The 21,981-nt window shown below is 42.4% G+C and overlaps 2 protein-coding genes across 2 annotated transcripts in view; both read right to left on the reverse strand.

The window, feature by feature from the left end:
• Positions 1 to 639: 639 nt before the first annotated feature.
• On the reverse strand, positions 640 to 12,615 carry LOC130138379 (probable linoleate 9S-lipoxygenase 5). The gene is made up of 10 exons (XM_056312253.1): positions 12,596 to 12,615; positions 12,264 to 12,487; positions 4,182 to 4,444; positions 3,495 to 3,735; positions 3,025 to 3,363; positions 2,848 to 2,933; positions 2,624 to 2,731; positions 2,183 to 2,487; positions 1,823 to 2,086; positions 640 to 1,608 (listed from the first exon to the last, which is right to left on the reverse strand). The coding sequence occupies exons 1-10, from the start codon at positions 12,598 to 12,600 to the stop codon at positions 855 to 857; spliced, it is 2,589 nt and encodes an 862-aa protein (XP_056168228.1). The 5' UTR covers positions 12,601 to 12,615; the 3' UTR covers positions 640 to 854.
• A 2,583-nt stretch (positions 12,616 to 15,198) lies between these two features.
• Positions 15,199 to 21,981, reverse strand: part of LOC115667210 (probable linoleate 9S-lipoxygenase 5) — a 41,738-nt gene continuing 34,955 nt past the window's right edge. Inside the window, exons 3-11 of the mRNA XM_056312251.1 lie at positions 21,202 to 21,418; positions 18,736 to 19,025; positions 18,067 to 18,307; positions 17,600 to 17,938; positions 17,421 to 17,506; positions 17,197 to 17,304; positions 16,756 to 17,060; positions 16,395 to 16,658; positions 15,199 to 16,180 (exon numbers count right to left, since the gene is read on the reverse strand). Coding sequence (XP_056168226.1) covers positions 15,427 to 16,180; positions 16,395 to 16,658; positions 16,756 to 17,060; positions 17,197 to 17,304; positions 17,421 to 17,506; positions 17,600 to 17,938; positions 18,067 to 18,307; positions 18,736 to 19,025; positions 21,202 to 21,418 — 2,604 coding nt within the window. The 3' untranslated portion in view covers positions 15,199 to 15,426. The remainder of the gene's footprint in view (positions 16,181 to 16,394; positions 16,659 to 16,755; positions 17,061 to 17,196; positions 17,305 to 17,420; positions 17,507 to 17,599; positions 17,939 to 18,066; positions 18,308 to 18,735; positions 19,026 to 21,201; positions 21,419 to 21,981) is intronic.

Genomic DNA, 21,981 nt, shown 5'->3' on the forward strand with positions numbered 1-21,981 from the left:
CTCGATTCCCAACAATATCTTGGAGGGCAAAAATTAGGGTTTGGTGCCATAGTGTAACGATGAGTGATTTATTTTATTTGATGAGATACTTTGTTGTTTTGTGTCCATTGACTGATGCCGCATATTATAGTTTAATGAAGGCAGTGCGGTTGTGGAGATCGATTCTTGAAATTGTTGTCTCTTTGTCTTGTGGTCCCTATTACAAAATTATTATTTTTTTATTTGTAGTGTTAACATGGGTGATACCACTGCACCCCATTACTATCTGCTACGATGCAGAGTTTGTTATTGACGAAGAGTGGGAAGATGTAGGTTGTCATACAAAGACTCTCGTGGAACAGCTGCGATTCAAAATTGGGAAATTACATAATAAAGTACCTTGTAAGAGTTTTAAGGATAGTTTGAGATATTTATATGATGATAATGGTGTGAGAGATCTTGTTTACCATTATCTTCATGGTTATTATGTTTGTGTGTATGTTGAATATCATGGTGATGAAGATAAGGAAACGGTATTTTTCACGACCTGGCATATTTCCTTGAGGTTATACTTATTTATAGTTCATGAACTTGCTGAATTTCACAACTTGGCATTTTTCCAATCCATAAACAATCGATTGTGCGTGTAAAGTTTGAAACTTGTAGATAATGTCTCATTCTTGTACCAGCAAAGCTCCAGAACAATCAGTTAGCCTAGCAAATAGCAGACTGAGTCCCAAAACTTGACAAACACATATTATGCTCTGTTTGTTTCGTGGTTATTCATATTTCATACTGACGCTATCTTTCATCCTATAAGGAAAGAATAGTTAACAACGAACAAACGAGAAAAGAACAGGTATGCGTGCAAAAGTTTAGATCGAGACGCTGTTGGGAATTCCCTTGGCAGTCACTCCGCCTTCGCTGGTCGGGTAAAGCAGCATATAAGGCACCTCGACTGGCCCGACCCGGTTCTTCCACCTCTTGTCCCCATTCATGCTGATAATCCTTTCCTCAACTTCTGCCAGCTTCTTCCCGAACCTCTCGAACGCCTCTAACGGCTCAGCATCCGCCGTCCACTCGGGAGTGTCTCTCTGCCCAAGATACACCTCATCGGTAGAGTGCATCGACAGGATCTCTATAATCGAAATTCCTAGAAGTGTCTGAAGCTGGGGTGTTATAGTTTTCAGGAAAGCCTTGTCGGGATTTTGCTTGAGCTCTTCGAATTCAGGAGTACCTTCCTCGGGCATAAAGCGACGACTGAGGGTGGGCCGGTTCGGGAGGTACCCTGCATAAGGGTATTGCCCGAAGTTCACGGCCGCATGGAGAGCGGACGCGATCCAGATGGCGATCGTACATGTCTCTTTTAGGTCCTTCACAGTCTGCATTTTAGGCCACCAGGGCTCGTCCTTCTTGTCGCCATGTCCCTCCTCCACGAGTTCCTTCCACCAGGATTGGAGTTCCTTGTCCTTCTGAACCGTCTCGTCGCTCTTGTAATAAAAGGAGCAGTAGTCCTCAACCCACGTCTTGATCGCCGACCAGATCTCGAGCCCATCTACCGCGTAGGGGTAGTCCTCAATCAATAGGCGGAGGCCATGCGGGGAGTTTGCATCTTCTACAGCGACTCCCCTGAAGACAAGAAAAGGTAAATATTTTTGTCACACTCAGTCTATCAGAATAATTCAAGCAAAACAGACGATAGCTATATTGATATGTATCTCGGCCCGAGCCTCGGCTATTCCAAGTACATTTACGCAATATTTGTCGGCCTTGATTTTTCTTGCTTTTTGAAGAAAAATTAAATAGAAGTCGATGATTTATCTATACGGAACAGCGATTTTACCGCTTGATGAGGTCAGCGGGAAGCGCTTGCTCAGGGAAAATCCAGTTCTTGTAGACAGCGGAAGACATCTCCATGGAATACTTTGTTGGGAAAACAGTCGCCTCCAGGATTCCACCCGCATTGATCAAAATCTCCCTGGCAAATGCGTTTATGTTCATTGTGTCACGGAAATGGGGATGCAAAAGCTTGTGGATTGGGTGAAGCACGCTCAGTTGTCTATTTGTTGCAATCACAAATGGTTCAATCGCCGCATGAGTATTCAACCTGCAGTAAGAATCAAGAAAATTAATCAATATGGAGGAAATAAATAGACTTTTTTCCCCTTCTTTTTATAGTTGAATGCTCCTTAGAAATCCTTACCAGTGGCTGATGAGTTGATGATAGCCTGAGTCGTTAACTGCCGCATAAGCTTTAGCTAGCTGCCAGATGGAACCTTGGACGCCTTGATCGGCCGGTGTGTACACCTTGCTTATTGCGCCAAACTCGTCTCCCTCGGGATGTGGCAAGCTAAGCTCTATTGCCAGCGGCTTCAGGGTACCGTCATCCTTCAAGAAGAGGAGTGTTCGAGAAGCATACGTCTTGGTGTTAGTTGTGTTTATCCGCCTCAGATACGGCATGATCACATCATGGTGATCCAATATGAACAATTTGTTCATCTTGATAGCCTGCATTTGTTATGCGTCATTTCAATTTGAATACACACGAACTTAAATGAGCTTGCCATCATCTTTTACACAAGTTTGAGAATATGGACACTCTTAGTGATGTGGAAAGCCACGATGTGAGATGCAATGACGGTACCTGTTCGACGGTTAATCCATTCAATTGCTTCTGAATGAGCTCTTCCCTAATTGAACTGCTCTGGTTGCCATATATTTTAGGGTCTAGCGTGCTTGCCGGAGGGAATTCCTGAAATCAATAAAAATGTTTAATCAACTAGACAACCGATGGAACTCCATTCCGCACTTCATGTTAGTATTAACTGAAATAGTTTCAGCTGTAACACAAAAGATATTTTTATTTACCTCGAGACGGCGAATCACGACAGGGTTGACTCCAGCGAGCATTTCTCTACAGAATTCTACATCGGTCCTCCAGGCAGTCTTATCCTCTGCACAGCATGATTGCTAAACGTTAGGAAAACTCGAGCCCTTAGCCTCGAACTAATCAGATGAAAAAAACCTCAAAGATATATCCACTACCTTTGATCACTTGAGGCATGGGGTACTTGAGAAGCCCTTCCCCATCAGTCGGGACAAGTACCTTGATCATCTCCAGGGGAATGTTCTCCTTCAGACTCTCGAGCAAAGGGCTGGGAAGCTTGATACCACCTTCGTAGAGCTTGAGCAAGTCCTGGAAGGAGTCGAACACATTGGGTGTGCTGTCGCATAAAGACTCTAGCTCGGGCTTCAGTAATTGAGCCACGACTTTTAGAGCGTAAGCAAGGAAGTCGGACATCTTTAAGTGGCCGAACTGTTCGTCCCTAGGAACGTATATGTTTAGGCTCATGAGCACAGGCACCCTGCTCTCACTATTCGGATCTATCAATAACATTGCGAAAATTCAGTAAAATATACTTACAAAGCAAGCATCTTAGTCAAAAAAAAATAAAATGAAGCCATAATAATCTCACATCGAGTTGGAGATTCATGAAATGAGTGCATTATCTAACCTGTCTTAGTCGGCGGTCGACCAGTCCTTCCTCTGCGAGGATAGGGATATTCAGCAGATCCTCCTAGAACAGGGCGGGCGTACTTCGGGCCCTTGTCTGGATTGCCCAAATCGTTGTAGTAAGCATAGTCGTACACCCTCTCCCACTCCTGAAGCTCTCCCGTTCCATCTCCTCTCAAGTTAACTAACTCTTCCTCTCGATACTTCATTAGAGGCACTGGAGTTTGGCTCGGAAGATATGTCTGCAATGACATGCTATCTTAGTAGAGACAACCTAAGGAACCCTGTCTGATCATGATCATGTTTCTATTTCATGTGACAGAATAGAATACAGTCCGAAACTGAAATGCCGCGGGGCAATATAAAGTGCAATTCCTAAGCGAAATGCCCCACTTCAATGAACTCGGAAAGCCTACAAGATGCTAAAACTGGCTAAAAGAAGAGTATAACCTAGAGAATTCCTAGAAGTGAGATTCTACTACACATTATTTTTTCGGGAGGTTAGGACCGTTTGAAAAGTCACTCCTTTCAGACCAATTTTCTGCATCAGCTAATTCTTTAGAACAACTATATGTAAAACTAGAATTAAGTCTTCATACTTTTTTATTTTTTCCTATTGAGACTCTGGAAGCAAATCATAAATCGCGACTATAGCTTAGCTTCATCAATCAAATTGTAATGATCGAACCTTGTTAGAGAAGAAGACCCGGTCCTTCTTGTACCGGTCGGCAGGGTAGACCCACGAGTTGCAGACAAAGTGGACTTGGCCCTCGCCGGGCACGTCTTCGAGCGTGATCGTCTTGAGGTAGAACTGACTGTGATGGTTGTTTTGTACGATGATCGCCCCAGGAACTCCCACTTCCTCCTCCCAATCGAAAGTGATCTTGAACGCTGAGTCCCCTGCTTCTTCCAGATATGCAGGCTTTCCCAATTTCCCCTGTAAGCCGTTTTCTGCAAAGCGCGAAAAAGAAATAAACTATGTCGAAGCTTTCGATCTTTTCATCCCAGCGAATGAGAGTGACGTTCATTTTTAACATGGCAAAGGGTCTGAATCTGATCAATGATCAACGCAAAGTCATTTGCATTTTGTTTCCAATTTTTAGTTCATTCACACTGATATTATGTTGTTCTATGATCTTCTTGCTGTCACAAGCATGGTGCCGTTTGAACAAACAAGACCTGATCTTTTGCTAAAAACCAAAAGGAAAGAACAAGGACCCGAGCTTGTGCTCAATGAAGAGATTTTAGAAAGCTCTTCTTTGCAATACCCGGCTTAAATTTCCAATTAAAAGTAACAAATGACAGCTTATATTATTGACCAATAATCAGAAATTAACTTCAAGAACTGCCAATGTCAGGCGCCATTGGTTGATTAGGTGGTGTGGCGCTAATACATGACATGAGGAAAATCACGTCATCTTTTACGATGATGTCTTTTCATTGTCGCAGTGCAACACTTGCCAAAGAGCCATTCTATGGATAACATGGACGATAAGAAAGGAGACATTTCTTTCAACTAACTCTCTTTTTTTTTTCTATTTCATTCTATAGTGAAGAGACGATCAGATCTGAGCACTCTTGCATCGTCATTGATTGCGATGGCCCATCATAATCAATTCAAGCATCATCTTCAGGATGCAACGCAAACCTCACCTCCCGATCAAAACCGGATTCAACCGTTTTCCATAGATGAATGCCAACTTCACCCACGGGGAGATCTTAGCTCTGTTATCGACATGCATGGAGGAAAATCCATACGTAGTCAAGAAACATATTAATGCAAAAGAAAAAACTTTAAATGAAAGAAATACGTTCGGTCAATAACGGGAAATTTGTTTGGTCAGTAACAATTAAAAAGAAAAAAGAAAATAGAGCACTTGAGATTAGGCTAGCGGTAATCGGTTCCAAGGTGAGCGGTTCCCACCTTAGAACCGGGAACCGCCCACTAAGGACCGATTCCAAAACATGGACACCGGAAACCGCCCGTTGGTTCCATGGATCCACCCGGGAACCGTACCGTCGGTCCGGTCCGGTTCTTGGGTGAGTCCATGGAACCGGTCCACAATCACTATAAAGGAATTGTGTTTTGGCTCCAAAAGTTATCCACTTTCATGATTAATAAAAATCCTGAGCAGGTGTTTGTCTTGAAACTGCTCTCTGTGTTCTCAGGGAGCCGAAGATTTCCAGTTGCTGGAACCACTACTTCAAGGAGAATGTCCAGCAACTTCAAGGAGAATGATCATCAGTTACTAATTCATATGGCAGAAAGTTGGCCTCTGAATGTAACTGATGGCTTTCAAAGGCAAAGAGCTTTGCCGAAAATTTTTCTTCCATCCAAAAACATATTAGAAAGTCTATAGATTCTCAAGAAAACTAAAGTCAGCCAACCAGCCAAAGCACGCCAACTACATAGTACCTCGTTGTATATATATACCGGTCCAATCCGAGTAGGCAGTCCCACACCTAGAACCGGACCAATACTCATCGGCTCCAATAACTTGGAATCGGACCGATCCTTATGGAAACCGCCGGTTCTGAGCTGGTTAGGTCCAGTTCCGAGTGGTTCTCGTTTCTTTTGCACCCACCTAGATTAGGCTATTGATGGGAGGATACCGTTGACTATTTGACATATTTTGGTTATTATCAACATGTGATAGACTTAGGCGATGAGAACAGAGTTTGGTCAATTATGAACAGAATTATCAACAATTTGATTAATCGACAGCTTGAAGGAATCGACAATCTCGGATGCAACCATCAATGTAGTGGAATGAAGCAACCGTCAAAATAATAGAGTCGAAAAAACTATCAAGGTAATGAAGACTACGTAATCATCAATGTAACCATTTGTATCATCTGTTTGTAACCTCCCTTTGTGACCTACGTTGATAACCATCGATTGTAGGCTTTAAATAGCCACGTCGTACTCATTGGAGACCCCCGCACAAATTAGACAAATTTACTATCTTTCAATATCTTTATTTTCCTGCATTGTACTTTTAATTTTCAGTCTCGTGGAATCGATTAAATTCCAACGTGTTTTTTAGTTGTAGCTTTCAAATCTGCATCGTCGATTAAATTCCGACATAATATATGTGTTCTCAAACTTTGTCATCGATTAAATTCCTGCATAGTTTGCTTGCGTATAGTTCTGTTGTAAAGTATGTATTTTCCACGCCTTGTCGTTGATTAAATACCAGCCCGGTTTGTGTTTATACAGTCCTGCTAAAATTTAAGTTGTTGATTTCCTTATTACCGAGATATTTCTTGTTTAGATTCACCACAGAATCTATCTCCTTCAATTAAAAACCGAAGAATAACTTTTGATGAAAACTATTTCGTTGCGAAAATAATTTCGGTGAAATAGACTGTTTGTTTAAGAATAGGAGAGAGGGTGCGTTTTTTGTGGGCTTGACCATTTTTGACTGACTTCTTGCTCGGAAGTGAAAAACAACATTAGATGATAAAGATTAACGACTATCCTACGTAAGGGTGTCAAAACCGAACCATATACCCGAACCAAAACATGAAACGACCCGAACCGGCCCGAAATTTTCGGCATTTTCGGTTCGGGTCTCACTATGTTCGGGTAGATGGTAATAATATGGGTATTGTAACATGTTTCGGTTCGGTTCGTCACCCGAACCGAACGAACCAAACCGGAACACGCTACTTTATCAAAACTGAGTTGAAGCCCTAGATAAGTAGATATTAATTCACGATACTCTCTTTCTCGCGGAATGATTCGTCTCCTTCCACAAGCCCATCGTCTCCTACCTTCACCGCCCCCTCCATTGAGGCCATCTCAATCTCCCCCTTGGTTTCTGACCAAAAAAAAAAAATCTCCCCCTTGGTTGCCGGCGTAATCAAAATTACTCCCACTTCCTTCTCCTTCTTGAAGACACTCAACATCCGTCGGTAATGGCGACCATGACTTCGGGAGTGTTGTTAAGAAACACTTGCTCTCTCCATTTTCGCAAGACCCAGTTCAATCAAACCACCTTTGTGCCTTTGAAGATCAAAGCTTCGTCCGAGATTGGATTCATCGCTTCTCAGCTAAGTGGGCTCAGAGTCTCCTATGATGATTCTCATCGTTTCGCTAGACCTATTGCCCCTCCAATGCCGGCCGTACAACCCATTGCTTATATGTCCCTTTTTTGTCTTTTTTTAAGAGAAAATTCCAAATAAGAGCTTAAAGTGGATCTTGTCTCAAATAAGGGCCTAAAGTGGCCAAAATGTCTCAAATAAGGGCTTGAAGTGACCAAATCGTCTCAAATAAAGATTGTGACCGGCCGGTGACTATTCCGGCCATCAGAGAAGGGGTATTTTAGTCAAAAAAAATTAAGTATATTTTTTTACTTTCTTTTTCTTTTCCTTTCTTTTTTTTTTTCCCTCTTCTCTCCCTCGGCCATTGCCGACGACCTCCGCCGGCCTAAGGCGAGGGCCGCCCTCACCGGCGTCGTGCGAGAGCCGCCCTCGCCTAGGCTGGCAAGGGCGACCCTCAGCCTTGCCAGCCCAGGGGAGGGCAAGCACTACAAAAAAACTGATTTTTTCCGACGAAATTTCCAACGAAAAATTCTGGAAAATTCGTTGGAAAACGAATTTCCAACGAATTTTCCAACGAAAAAAAATTCGTTGGTAATAGGTCGTTGGAAAATTTTCCGACGAAAAATTTCAATTTTCGTTAGAAATTTGCGACGAAAATATTTTCGTTGGAAATTTCGTTGGAAAACTCGTGACTAAATTCGTTGGAAACGAATTTTTTTTTCCGACGAATTTTTTTCGTTGCAAATTACAAATTTTTTTTTGATCGAAAAATCGTGGAAAGTTTTTTTCCATCGAATTGTTTTTTTTTGGTCGAAAAATTTCAATTTCAAAAATTTTTTTTTGGTCAAAAAATGGCCCTCGCCGGCGAGCGAGGCCGGCCTCGCTCAGCCGGCGAGGCCGAGCTCGCCCGGATCACGGGCGAGCTCGAGCTCGTCGCCGGCGAGGGCCGAGCTCGCCCGGATCCGGGCGAGCTCGAGCTCGTCGCCGGCGAGGCCGAGCTCGCCCGGATCCGGGCGAGCTCGAGCTCGCCGGCCATGGCGAGCTCGGCCCTCGCCATGGCCGGCGAGGCCCGCGGACCGGCGGCGGCGGTTCCAAGCGGCTCACGCGGCCGAGAAAGGAAGAGAGAGATCGAGGTCGGTTGGACGGTGGCGGTGAGGCGGGATGGGTGGCGGCCTCGCCGGCCATGGCGAGGGCCGAGCTCGCCATGGCCGGCGAGCTCGAGCTCGCCCAGATCTGGGTGAGCTCGGCCCTCGCTGGCGACGAGCTCGAGCTCGCCCAGATCTGGGCGAGCTCGGCCCTCGCCGGCGACGAGGCGTCGGGGGCGGCCCATGGTGGCGTCGGGAGCACCGACCGCCGCGGGGGCCTGGCCCTGGATGGCCGCAACGACGCCTTCGGGGACGGAGCCGACGTCGCGGATGACCTGGATGCCGATCTTGGTGTCCATGGCACCGGAGCCGAGTCGGAGGAGGAGGGGGGGCGGCGGGGGAGGCAGCGGGGAGAAGGTGGAAGGCGAAGGAGAGACCGAGAGAGAGAGAGGAGGAAACAGGGAGCGAGTCAAGCGTCGAATGGACTCAGCCGAGTTGAGGGAGAGAGGGACTCGGAGAAGGAAGGCTTGGGGGGAAGGAGATGAAGGAGACGGCCATGGCGGAGCAGAGGGAGCGAGCGAGAGAGAGACACTAAAATAATTGCCCGGAAAATTAAAATTCGTTGGAAAATTCGTTGGAAATTTCCAACGAAAATTGTATAAACTGAAATAATTGCCCGGAAAATTGAAATTCGTTGGAAAATTCGTTGGAATTTTCCAACGAATTTTCCAACGAATTTTAAAAATGCCGAACGGTACCGGTTTTTTTTGTAATTCGTTGGAAATTTCCAACAAATTTTTTTTCGTTGGAAATTTCCAACGAATTTTCCAACGAAAATTGTATACAATGAAATAATTGCCCAAAAATTGAAATTCGTTGGAAAATTCTTTGGAAATTTCCAACGAATTTTCCAACGAATTTTAAAAATGCCGAACGGTATCGGTTTTTTTGTAATTTGTTGGAAAATTCGTTGGAAATTTCCAACGAATTTTCCAACGAAAATTGTATACAATGAAATAATTGCCCGAAAATTGAAATTCGTTGGAAAATTCGTTGGAAATTTCCAACGAATTTTCCAACGAAAATTGCACAAACTGAAATAATTGCCCGGAAAATTGAAATTCGTTGGAAAATTCGTTGGAATTTTCCAACAAATTTTCCAACGAATATAAAAAATGCCGAGAAGATCAGGGTTTTTGTAATTCGTTGGAAAATTCGTTGGAAATTTCCAACGGAAAAAATTCGTTGGAAATTTACAACGAATTTTCCAACGAATTTTGTTTCGTTGGAAATTTCCAACTAATTTTCCAATGAAAATTTTTTCGTTGGAAATTTCCAACGAATTTTACTTTTCGTTGGAAAATTTGTCGCAAATTTGCAACGAAAATTTTTTCGTCGCAAATTTTCGTGGCAAAAAACCAGTTTTTTTGTAGTGAAGGGTGGCGCTTGCCTGGGCTAGCGAGGGCGATCCTCACCAGGCCTCGCCAATTCGGACGAGGGTCGCCCTCACCTGGGCGGGCAAGAGCCGCCCTTGCCTATGTCGAGCGAGGGCGGCCCTCGCTGGAGTCTGGCGACGTTCACCGGCGGCGAAGGAAAGAGGGAAAAGAAAAAGGAAAGAAAAAGGAAAAGGAAAAAAGAAAGAAAAAAAGGGAAAAAAAATTAAATGTAAAGGACGAAAATGCCCTTCAGTCAGCAAAGTGAGATCCTTTTTTTAGACTAATATAGCCACTTTGGACACTTATTTGAAACAAATTCCACTTCGGGCCCTTATTTGAGATAATATCCACTTCGGGACCTTATTTGATAAAACGATGGTACTTCAGGTCCTTATTTGGAATTTTTCCTTTTTTTATCTAGTTTTCTAGGTTTTTGTTCTTGTCATTGCTTTTTTGTTCGATCATGATGGTCATGATGTGCTTTCGTTCATAGTCGATGCTTAGGGTAATTTTGGGATCGATTTCTGTTTTTTTTATGCCTTTTGGGGATTTGGAAGCTATTTCAATTACTGCTCTCTGGCTCTTTTCATGTTTGATTGCTTCTTGCGACTTACATTGCCATTCGCAGTGATAAAGGTAAAGAATAACTTTTGAAGAAGAACTAATCTACTTGTTCGCCATGCTTAAAGATACTTCAAGTTTGTAAAGCCACACATGGGTTATCAATATGACAACAAGATACAGAGGAGGAAAAAACAAACTGAAAACCTGACCCGGACCTATTCGACCTGACATGGGTTTTCGAGTCATACGCGTTTCGGGTCGGGTCGGGTCAGCGAGAACAAGTGCCTCCTATGGTTTCGGGTCGAGTCGGGTACCATGGAAATCCGACCCGACCCATTGACAACCCTAATCCTACTGCTATGGGACGGGAAGACTTTACTTTTGTCGATTTTTTTAATTTGGACTGGATTGAGAAAAACAATTCATAATTCCGATTTAATTTCATCCACTTCTTCCAAAACATGAAAAAAGATGGACACATATTTTACTTGAGCTTACTAACGTTGCTTGAATATAATATATATCTTGAGCTTACAAATGTTGCTTGAATATAATATATATCTATGTATATATTGTATGTTAATTAAAAATAAGACTAAAGTTTTTACCAAAGGAGAAGAGAGAATAAGTAAAAGCGCCAGATCAAAAAACTTGGGCCCTCCTTCCGACCAAAAGAAAAACTCGGGCCCAAATGGTGAACGTTAAAACCAAGTCAAAATATTTAACCTAGTTTGAACGTTCTACTTTTTCGGTTCGGTTTTTATTTCCTTCTCGGATTATTAATTTTCAGAAATTAATGTAGTTTTGTTTTATTTAGAAAATAGAAGTTTGATTAAAAAACTCTCTCATATATAAGAGAATCCAACCCAGAAGGTAAACACATTGATGCCAATACTGAAGCTACGGAGAGCTCAATGGTCCAACGATATGAATATGAAGAATTTGTCAAAAAATAATGTGCATAGTAGAGCTCAATGGTCCAACGATATGAATATGAAGAATTTGTCAAAAAATAATGTGCATAGTAGAGTCATCCTATCGACAAACATACGGAAATTAAGTTTGACCAATCATAATTTAGATAACGAAAAATTCTAATCTTTCGTAAGTCCATCAAGATTCCACAAGTTCTCTAAAATTGCACAAAAAAGATCAACTCCAGAAGATAATTTCAGTATGTAATTTGACAAATTAGGTTCATTGGATCGCATGCGTGGTCAAATTCCGAATCTTGCATGCGACGCAAGAATATCATGCCACAGAGTCAAAAAGCTTATTCAAATTGCACAGCTATACTCTTGTCAATGACACGCCGCAAGTAAAGCCGAGATGCACATGTTACGCTTTCTTGAAATCAAAACAAGAAGTTGCTTTCTTTCTTATAATAGAACGCCGAAACACGAGCTATTCACTTAAACATCCGAGCTATGTGGAATACTTACCATTTTTATCTTTTCTTTTGTGTGGAAGAAGATTAGAATTTTTCTTATCATGATGACGAACAGTTTAATTTGTTGCCATTCATCAGATTTTGTCAACAGAAATGCACAGCACTGTATAGTACCAAGAAAAGCCATTGAAGAACTTGTTTTAGAAGGGGACGACAAGAAGATAGCGTGGAAGAGGCTCATGACTCACCGGGATCGCCGTGGACGGCGCTCACGAGTTGCAAAGAGACCTTCTGACCCAACAGCTCGTGGACGCGGTCGAGGACCGACGCGGTGAAGTTGTTGAAGTCCAAGACGTTCTTCTTCATCAGCACCACGGTCCCCTTGACCTTCTTGGACCCGCCCGCCTCGCGGCCGCAGAAGGCTTGCAATATCCCAAGAAACACCTTTTCCATTCCGGAGAATTGATTGGACCTTTTTTGCGAAGTTGATAGGATGAAAGGAAGAGAAGGATGAGCAATGAAAAGAATGAAGAAGGGTGTGTGTTGTGGAGGTATTTACAAGGAAAAGTTCTAACCCTACGACATCACTAGAAGCTTCGCTTGTTCACGGGAGACTTGGAATTTCTTTCCTTTTCCCTCTGGACGACTCATTGCCTCATTGGCCGACTTGACCCTTATTATTTGGAGGTCATACTTAATAGGAAATATTTGATTTGTAAAGCAAAAAAAGTTAGTTTGTATCTTTGAAACTAAGTTTTCTCATTCGATTGCATGATTAGTATATTGGGCACTCGTTAAATAATATTTTTAATAGACTTTTCCTCCTCTTCTTTTTTAAATGAGGAGGGAAATTGCGTTGCTTTTGGTTGAATTAATAGACGTAATCTTGAGGAGATGGCACGCTACTCCAGGCGCTGATGACCATGCACGATACAGATGAGCCCAGGCTTTGAAGTTCATTATTTAACTAATGCAAAAAAAAAAAAGGAAGAGTACGACCATCAAGATTTCACGATCTAATGATCGCTACCAAAGACCCGTTTAGAAGAGACGACCCGCAAAGTCTGGGTGATGATGATTATGGGACTAATGAAGTGATTAGCACGCGGCTTTGAATCTGGTGGCATGCCGTAATCCTTGGTTGAGATCATCCGAAACGACCTAGCGGGACCCGAACCTACGTTTCTTGGAAGACCCGTCTGATGGGGAGCTGAGCATTGGATCCGGAGGAAGAGGGAGAGAGAGGGGATGACAAAAGGCTTGAAAGCTCGACAAATCGTACCAATGTCACTTTCGGTACAGTTACATTTATCTTCCATCTCGAGATACAGAGATACTTTGATGGTGGTGATGTATTTTCTAACTAAATGCATCCCTTTGAATGATAGCAAATTAGACAATTCGGTGATAGCATGATATAATATCACATGTTGAGTGAGCTTATCATGAATTTCAATGTCGTCTCGTATAAATCTCTCAAGATTCTTACATTTAACTTATTTTTTTGAGGAAAAAGAAGAAAAAAAAAAAGATAGATAGATTACCAAATCATCGCTTCCATGTATTCCTTTCATCTATGTAGTTATTTCATTTATTTTCTTCACCTAAGTCTTTATTTCCTCTTTGGGTGCACTTCTGATACCACTTAAACAAAATTTAATTAAGCTACATCTAACGTTGTCGTAGTCATTTCCAATCTTTCCTTATATGAGATCGGATGGGATAATTCTTATTCGCCAACATTAGACAACCCTCAAATGGATAAAGTGGTACTGAATAGAGCTGTCTAATTGATGCAGTTTTCTGCTTTTAGTGTTTGTTTTGAAATCAAACTTAGGAATAAGAACAGTATGAGTGCCATAACTTTCATACAACGCTCACTTGAGTGTCATAACTTTTTTTTTCGCTCACTTAGTCATCATATCGGTATAAAAATCATTTATTTGAGCGTCATTTCCGACAAATCGTCCTACGTAGATTTTTTACTTAATTTTTCATTCCGACATAGAATTTGTAAAAATAAATGGAAGTCCAACGTGGAAATTTTCGTCCAACATGTAAATATACAAACGTTATCGTTTCTCTCTCTCTTTAACATAAACGACCATGTTTTCAGTCGCTCTCTCTTCCCCAACACTTTTTCTCTAAAACTCGTACGCCCAAATTGCAAATTAGGGCTTCTCAAGTGAGCTCTAATTCCTCAACACTTTGTCTCTGAAAAACCCCAGATCAAGCTCTCTCTCTCTCTCTCTCTCTCTCTCTCTCTCTCTCTCTCTCTCTCTCTCTCTCTCTCTCTCTCTCTCTCTCTCTAAGAAATTAGGGCTTCTCGAGTGAGCTCTTGCTTGTCATTCTCTCTCACTGGACTGAGACTAAAAAAGGGGACAGCCTAGAAGGAAAAATTAGGGCTTCTCGCGCGACAAATCTTGGTCAACAAAGAGTAAAGGTTAGTGATTTGTTGTGTTTTGTAAGGTACATTTATTGTTTTGTGTCTACTAATCGATAAAATGAGCGATTGCTTATTCAATTTTGTGTTGTTAACAGAGTGTGAAGGCGCGGGAAAAGGCGATATCTTGAAGGGCAAAAATTAGGGTTTGGTGCCATAGTGTAAAGATGAGTGATTTATTTTATTTGATGAGATGCTTTGTCGTTTTGTGTCCACTGACTAACGCCTCATATTAAAGTTGATTAAAAGCAGTGGGGTTGTGGGGACTGATTGCTGAAACTGTTGTCTATTTGTGTTGTAGTCCCTATTACAGAATTTATTTTTTATTTTTTTTGTCTGTAGTATTAACATGGGTGATACCATTGTACCCCATTGCTATCTGCTACAATGCAGAGTTTGTTATTGGCGAAGAGTGGGAAGATGTAGGTTGTCATACAAAGACTCTCGTGGAAAAGTTGCGATTCAAAATTGGGAAATTACATAATAAAATACCTGGTAAGAGTTTTAAGGATAGTTTGAGATATTTATATGATGATAATGGTGTGAGAGATCTTGTATACCATTATCTTCATGGTTATTATGTTTGTGTGTATGTTGAATATCATGGTGATGAAGATAAGGAAACGGTATTTTTCACGACCTGTCATTTTTTCTTGGAGTTAAACTTATGTATAGTTCATGAACTTGCTGAATTTCACAACCTGGCATTTTTCCAATCCATAAACAATCGATTGTGCGTGTAAAGTTTGAAACTTGTAGATAATGTCTCATTCTTGTACCAGCAAAGCTCCAGAACAATCAGTTAGCCTAGCAATAAGCAGACTGAGTTCCAAAACTTGACAAACACATATTATGCTCTGTTTGTTTCGTGGTTATTCATATTTCATACTGACGCTATCTTTCATCCTATAAGGAAAGAATAGTTAACAACGAACAAACGAGAAAAGAACAGGTATCCGTGCAAAAGTTTAGATCGAGACGCTGTTGGGAATTCCCTTGGCAGTCACTCCGCCTTCGCTGGTCGGGTAAAGCAGCATATAAGGCACCTCGACTGGCCCGACCCGGTTCTTCCACCTCTTGTCCCCATTCATGCTGATAATCCTTTCCTCAACTTCTGCCAGCTTCTTCCCGAACCTCTCGAACGCCTCTAACGGCTCAGCATCCGCCGTCCACTCGGGAGTGTCTCTCTGCCCAAGATACACCTCATCGGTAGAGTGCATCGACAGGATCTCTATAATCGAAATTCCTAGAAGTGTCTGAAGCTGGGGTGTTATAGTTTTCAGGAAAGCCTTGTCGGGATTTTGCTTGAGCTCTTCGAATTCAGGAGTACCTTCCTCGGGCATAAAGCGACGACTGAGGGTGGGCCGGTTCGGGAGGTACCCTGCATAAGGGTATTGCCCGAAGTTCACGGCCGCATGGAGAGCGGACGCGATCCAGATGGCGATCGTACATGTCTCTTTTAGGTCCTTCACAGTCTGCATTTTAGGCCACCAGGGCTCGTCCTTCTTGTCGCCATGTCCCTCCTCCACGAGTTCCTTCCACCAGGATTGGAGTTCCTTGTCCTTCTGAACCGTCTCGTCGCTCTTGTAATAAAAGGAGCAGTAGTCCTCAACCCACGTCTTGATCGCCGACCAGATCTCGAGCCCATCTACCGCGTAGGGGTAGTCCTCAATCAATAGGCGGAGGCCATGCGGGGAGTTTGCATCTTCTACAGCGACTCCCCTGAAGACAAGAAAAGGTAAATATTTTTGTCACACTCAGTCTATCAGAATAATTCAAGCAAAACAGACGATAGCTATATTGATATGTATCTCGGCCCGAGCCTCGGCTATTCCAAGTACATTTACGCAATATTTGTCGGCCTTGATTTTTCTTGCTTTTTGAAGAAAAATTAAATAGAAGTCGATGATTTATCTATACGGAACAGCGATTTTACCGCTTGATGAGGTCAGCGGGAAGCGCTTGCTCAGGGAAAATCCAGTTCTTGTAGACAGCGGAAGACATCTCCATGGAATACTTTGCTGGGAAAACAGTCGCCTCCAGGATTCCACCCGCATTGATCAAAATCTCCCTGGCAAATGCGTTTATGTTCATTGTGTCACGGAAATGGGGATGCAAAAGCTTGTGGATTGGGTGAAGCACGCTCAGTTGTCTATTTGTTGCAATCACAAATGGTTCAATCGCCGCATGAGTATTCAACCTGCAGTAAGAATCAAGAAAATTAATCAATATGGAGGAAATAAATAGACTTTTTTTCCCCTTCTTTTTATAGTTGAATGCTCCTTAGAAATCCTTACCAGTGGCTGATGAGTTGATGATAGCCTGAGTCGTTAACTGCCGCATAAGCTTTAGCTAGCTGCCAGATGGAACCTTGGACGCCTTGATCGGCCGGTGTGTACACCTTGCTTATTGCGCCAAACTCGTCTCCCTCGGGATGTGGCAAGCTAAGCTCTATTGCCAGCGGCTTCAGGGTACCGTCATCCTTCAAGAAGAGGAGTGTTCGAGAAGCATACGTCTTGGTGTTAGTTGTGTTTATCCGCCTCAGATACGGCATGATCGCATCATGGTGATCCAATATGAACAATTTGTTCATCTTGATAGCCTGCATTTGTTATGCGTCATTTCAATTTGAATACACACGAACTTAAATGAGCTTGCCATCATCTTTTACACAAGTTTGAGAATATGGACACTCTTAGTGATGTGGAAAGCCACGATGTGAGATGCAATGACGGTACCTGTTCGACGGTTAATCCATTCAATTGCTTCTGAATGAGCTCTTCCCTAATTGAACTGCTCTGGTTGCCATATATTTTAGGGTCTAGCGTGCTTGCCGGAGGGAATTCCTGAAATCAATAAAAATGTTTAATCAACTAGACAACCGATGGAACTCCATTCCGCACTTCATGTTAGTATTAACTGAAATAGTTTCAGTTGTAACACAAAAGATATTTTTATTTACCTCGAGACGGCGAATCACGACAGGGTTGACTCCAGCGAGCATTTCTCTACAGAATTCTACATCGGTCCTCCAGGCAGTCTTATCCTCTGCACAGCATGATTGCTAAACATTAGGAAAACTCGAGCCCTTAGCCTCGAACTAATCAGATGAAAAAGGCCTCAAAGATATATATCCATTACCTTTGATCACTTGAGGCATGGGGTACTCGAGAAGCCCTTCCCCGTCAGTCCGGACAAGTTCCTTGATCATCTCCAGGGGAATGTTCTCCTTCAGACTCTCGAGCAAAGGGCTGGGAAGCTTGATACCGCCTTCGTAGAGCTTGAGCACGTCCTGGAAGGAGTCGAACTCATTGGGTGTGCTGTCGCATATAGACTCTAGCTCGGGCTTGAGTAATTGAGCCACGGCTTTTAGAGCATAAGCAAGGAAGTCGGACATCTTTATGTGGCCAAACCGTTCGTCCCTAGGAACGTATATGTTTAGGCTCATGAGCACAGGCACCTTGCTCTCACTATTCGGATCTATCAATAACATTGTGAAAATTCAGTAAAATATACTTACAAAGGAAGCATCTTAGTCAAAAAAAAAATGAAGCCATAATAATCTCACATTGAGTTGGAGATTCAATGAAATGAGTGCATTATCTAACCTGCCTTAGTCGGCGGTCGACCGGTCCTTCCTCTGCGAGGATAGGGATATTCGGCAGATCCTCCTAGAACAGGGCGGGCATACTTCGGGCCCTTGTCTGGATTGCCCAAATCGTTGTAGTAAGCATAGTCGTACACCCTCTCCCACTCTTGAAGCTCTCCCGTTCCATCTCCTCTCAAGCTAATTAACTCTTCCTCTCGGTACTTCGTTAAAGGCGCTGGAGTTTGGCTCGGAAGATATGTCTGCAATAACATGCTATCTTATTAGAGACAACCTAAGGAACCCTGTCCAATCATATTACTAGTTCATCAGACAGAATTGAATACAGTCCGAAACTGAAATGCCTTGAGCCAATATAAAGTGCAATTCCTAAGCGACATGCCCCACGGAAAGCTTACAAGATGCTAAAACTGGCTAAAAGTAGAGTATAACCTAGAGAAATCCTAGAAGTGAGATTCTACTGCACATTATCTTTTCGGGAGGCTAGGACCGTTTGAAAAGTCACTACCTTCTGACCAATTTTCTGCATCAGCTAATTCTTTAGAACTACTATATGTAAAACAAGAATTAAGTCTTCATACTTTTTTATTTTTTCCTATTGAGACTCTGGAAGCAAATCATAAATCGCGACTATAGCTTAGCTTCATCAATCAAATTATCGTGATCGAACCTTGTTAGAGAAGAAGACCCGGTCCTTCTTGTACCGGTCAGCAGGGTAGACCCACGAGTTGCATACAAAGTGGACTTGGCCCTCGCCGGGCACGTCTTCAAGCAAGATCGTCTTGAGGTAGAACTGACTGTGATGGTTGTTTTGTACGACGATTGCCCCAGGAACTCCCACATCCTCCTCCCAATCGAAAGTGACCTTGAACGCTGAGTCCCCTGCCGTTAAGGGAGTGATGGTAGTGATCCATTCTTCCAGATATGCAGGCTTTCCCAATTTCCCCTGCAAACCGTTTTCTAGAAAGCACCAAAACAACATAAAAAATGTCAATGCTTTCGATCTTTTCATCCGGGCGAATGAGAATGACGTTCATCTTTAAAATGGCAAAGGGTCTGAATCCGATCGATGATCAACGCAAGGCCAATCATGTTTTGTTTTCCAAATTTTAGTTCGTTCACACTGATATTATGTTGTTCTATAATCTTCTTGCTGTCACAAGCATGGTGCAGTTTCAACAAACAAGACCCGATCTTGTGCTCAAAACCCAAAAGGAAAGAACAAGGGTCCGAGCTTGTGCTCAATGAAGTGATTTCAGAAAGCTCATCTTTGCAAACACCCGGCACAAATTTCCAATTAAAAGTGACATATGACAGCTTATAGTATTGGCCAATAACCAGGAATTAACTTCAAGAACTGCCAATGTCATGCACCATTGGTTGATCAGGTGGTGCGGTGCTGGTACATGACATGAGGAAAATCACCTTATCTACTTCATTCTACAGTGAAGAAGACGATCAGATCTGAGCACTCCTGCATCGTCACTGATGGCGATGGCCCATCATATTCAATTCGCGCATCATCTTCATGATGCAACGCGAACCTAACCTCTCGACCAAAACCCGATTCAACCATTTTCACAGACGAATGCCAACTTTAATCCACAGTGAGATCTTAGCTCTGTTAGACTATTACCGACATGAATGGAGAGAAAAACCACACGTAGTCATGCAAACAAAAAATACCTTAAATACAAGAAACATGTTCGGTCAATAATGGGAAATTTGTTTGGTCAGAAACAGCGAAAAAGAAGATGAGGAACTTGAGATTTGGGCTGTTGACCGGAGGATACCGTTGACTGTTTGTTTTAGAATAGAAGAGAGGGTGCGCCTTTGGTGGGTTTGACCATTTTCGACCTACTTCTGCCTCGGAACTGAAAACAACGTTACACGATAAAGATTGAAGGCTATCTATCCTACGGCTATTTGACGGGATATGGACCGGAGAGAGAGAACCATAAAGTAATTTGAGCTTTTTTCTTAATCAAAAAGTAAAATAAAAATAAAAATAAAGCGTGAGTGGAAAATTCAAGACAGTCGAAAACATATAGGAAGACTTTGCTTTTGTCGATATTTTGAATTTGGACTGGATTGAGGAATCATAATTCCGATTTAATTTCATCCGATTCTTCCAAAACATGAAAAAAGATGGACGCATATTTACTTGAATATATATATTGCGTGTTAATTAAAAATAAGACCAAAGTTTTTTTTTTAATAGAGGAGGAAAGAGAATAAGTAAAAGCGCCCGATGCGGTTGCTAAAATGAGACCCAATCAACTTGGGACCAAATGGTCAACCTTAAAACCAAGTCAAGATATTTAACCTAGCTTGAACGTTCAAGATTTTCGGTTTGGTTTTTTTATTTCCTTCTCGGATTAATAATTTTCAGAAATTAATGTAGTTCTGTTTTATTTAGAAAATAAAAGTTTGATTTAAAAGTTCTCTCGCATATGAGAGAATCTAACCCAAAGTGTAAACACATTGATGCCAATACTAAACGTACGGGGAGCTCAATGGTCGAACTAGATGAATATGCAGAATTTGTCGAAAAATAATGTGTGCATAGTAGAGTTATCCTATTGACAAATATGCCGAAATTTAAGTTTGACCAATCACAATTCAGATAACGAACAATTATAATCTTTTGTAAGTCCATCAAGATTCCACATGTTCTCTAAAGATTGCACAGAAAAGATAAGACTTCGGAAGATAATTTCAGTACGGAATCTCGTGTGCAGTGCGAGAGCATCGTGCCACAGAACCAAAAAGCTCCCACAAATATGTGCTATGTTCTTGTCGACAACACGCCGCAGGTAAAGCGAAGACGCGCATGTTACGCTTTCTTGAAATCTAAGCAAGAAGCTGCTTTCTTTTCCTATAATAGAACACGCGGAAACGCGAGCGACCCACTTCGACATCCGAGGTATGTTGAATACTCGTCATTATTATCTTTTCTTTTGTGGGGAAGAAGATCGCTTATCGTGATGACGAAGAGTTTAAATTTTTGCCATTCATCAGATTTTGTCGACAGAAATGCACAGCACAGCATAGTACCAAGAAAAGCCATCGAAAGAACTTGTTTTCGAAAGGGACGACAAGAAACTAGTGTGAAAGAGGGTCATGACTGACTCACCGGGGTCGCCATAGACGGCGCTCACGAGCTGCAGAGAGACCTTCTGACCCAACAGCTCGTGGACGCGATCGAGGACGGACGCGTTGAAGTCGTTGAAGTCCAGGACGTTCTTCTTCATCAGCACCACCGTCCCCCTGACCTTCTTGGACCCGCCCGCCTTGCGCCGGCTGTCCGCCTTGTCGCCGCCATCGAAGGCGTGCAGTATTCCATGAAACACCTTATCCATTCCGGAGAATTTATGAAACCTTTCTTGCGAAGTCGATAGGATGAAAGGAAGAGAAGGATCGGTAATGAAAAGAATGAAGAAGGGTGTGCGTTGCGATGGAGGTATTTATAAAGTTAAAGTTCGACCCCATGGCATCACCAAGAAGCTTCGCTCGTCTACGGGAGACTTGGAATTTCTTTCCTTTTTTACCTTGTTCCTTTTTTCCACGGTCTTAAAGACGTATTTTCATGTATACTTAATAGGAAATATTTGATTTGTAAAGCAAAAGAAGTGGGTCAGTCTCTAGAAAACGTAACTTTCCTCATTTGATTGCAAGATTGGTTATCTTAGGTAGGGATGAGTATGATCCGAATTGGCAGTTCCTAGCTTGGAACTAGGAATCATCCATTAAAGACCAGTTCCGAAAAATTGGAATCAGGAACCACCTATTGATTCTATGGATCCACCCGGGAACCGAACCGCCTCCCTACAAAATTGCATTCATCAATCAATATCATAGTGAACCTAGTTTCTATATGAGTACTTCTTCGATTTCGTCACGCAACTAATCAAAA

The sequence above is a fragment of the Syzygium oleosum genome, unplaced genomic scaffold (assembly GCF_021117445.2).
Source record: "Syzygium oleosum isolate NSW1041296 unplaced genomic scaffold, Sole_v2.1 Sole_v2.06, whole genome shotgun sequence".
Classification (NCBI taxonomy): domain Eukaryota; kingdom Viridiplantae; phylum Streptophyta; class Magnoliopsida; order Myrtales; family Myrtaceae; genus Syzygium; species Syzygium oleosum.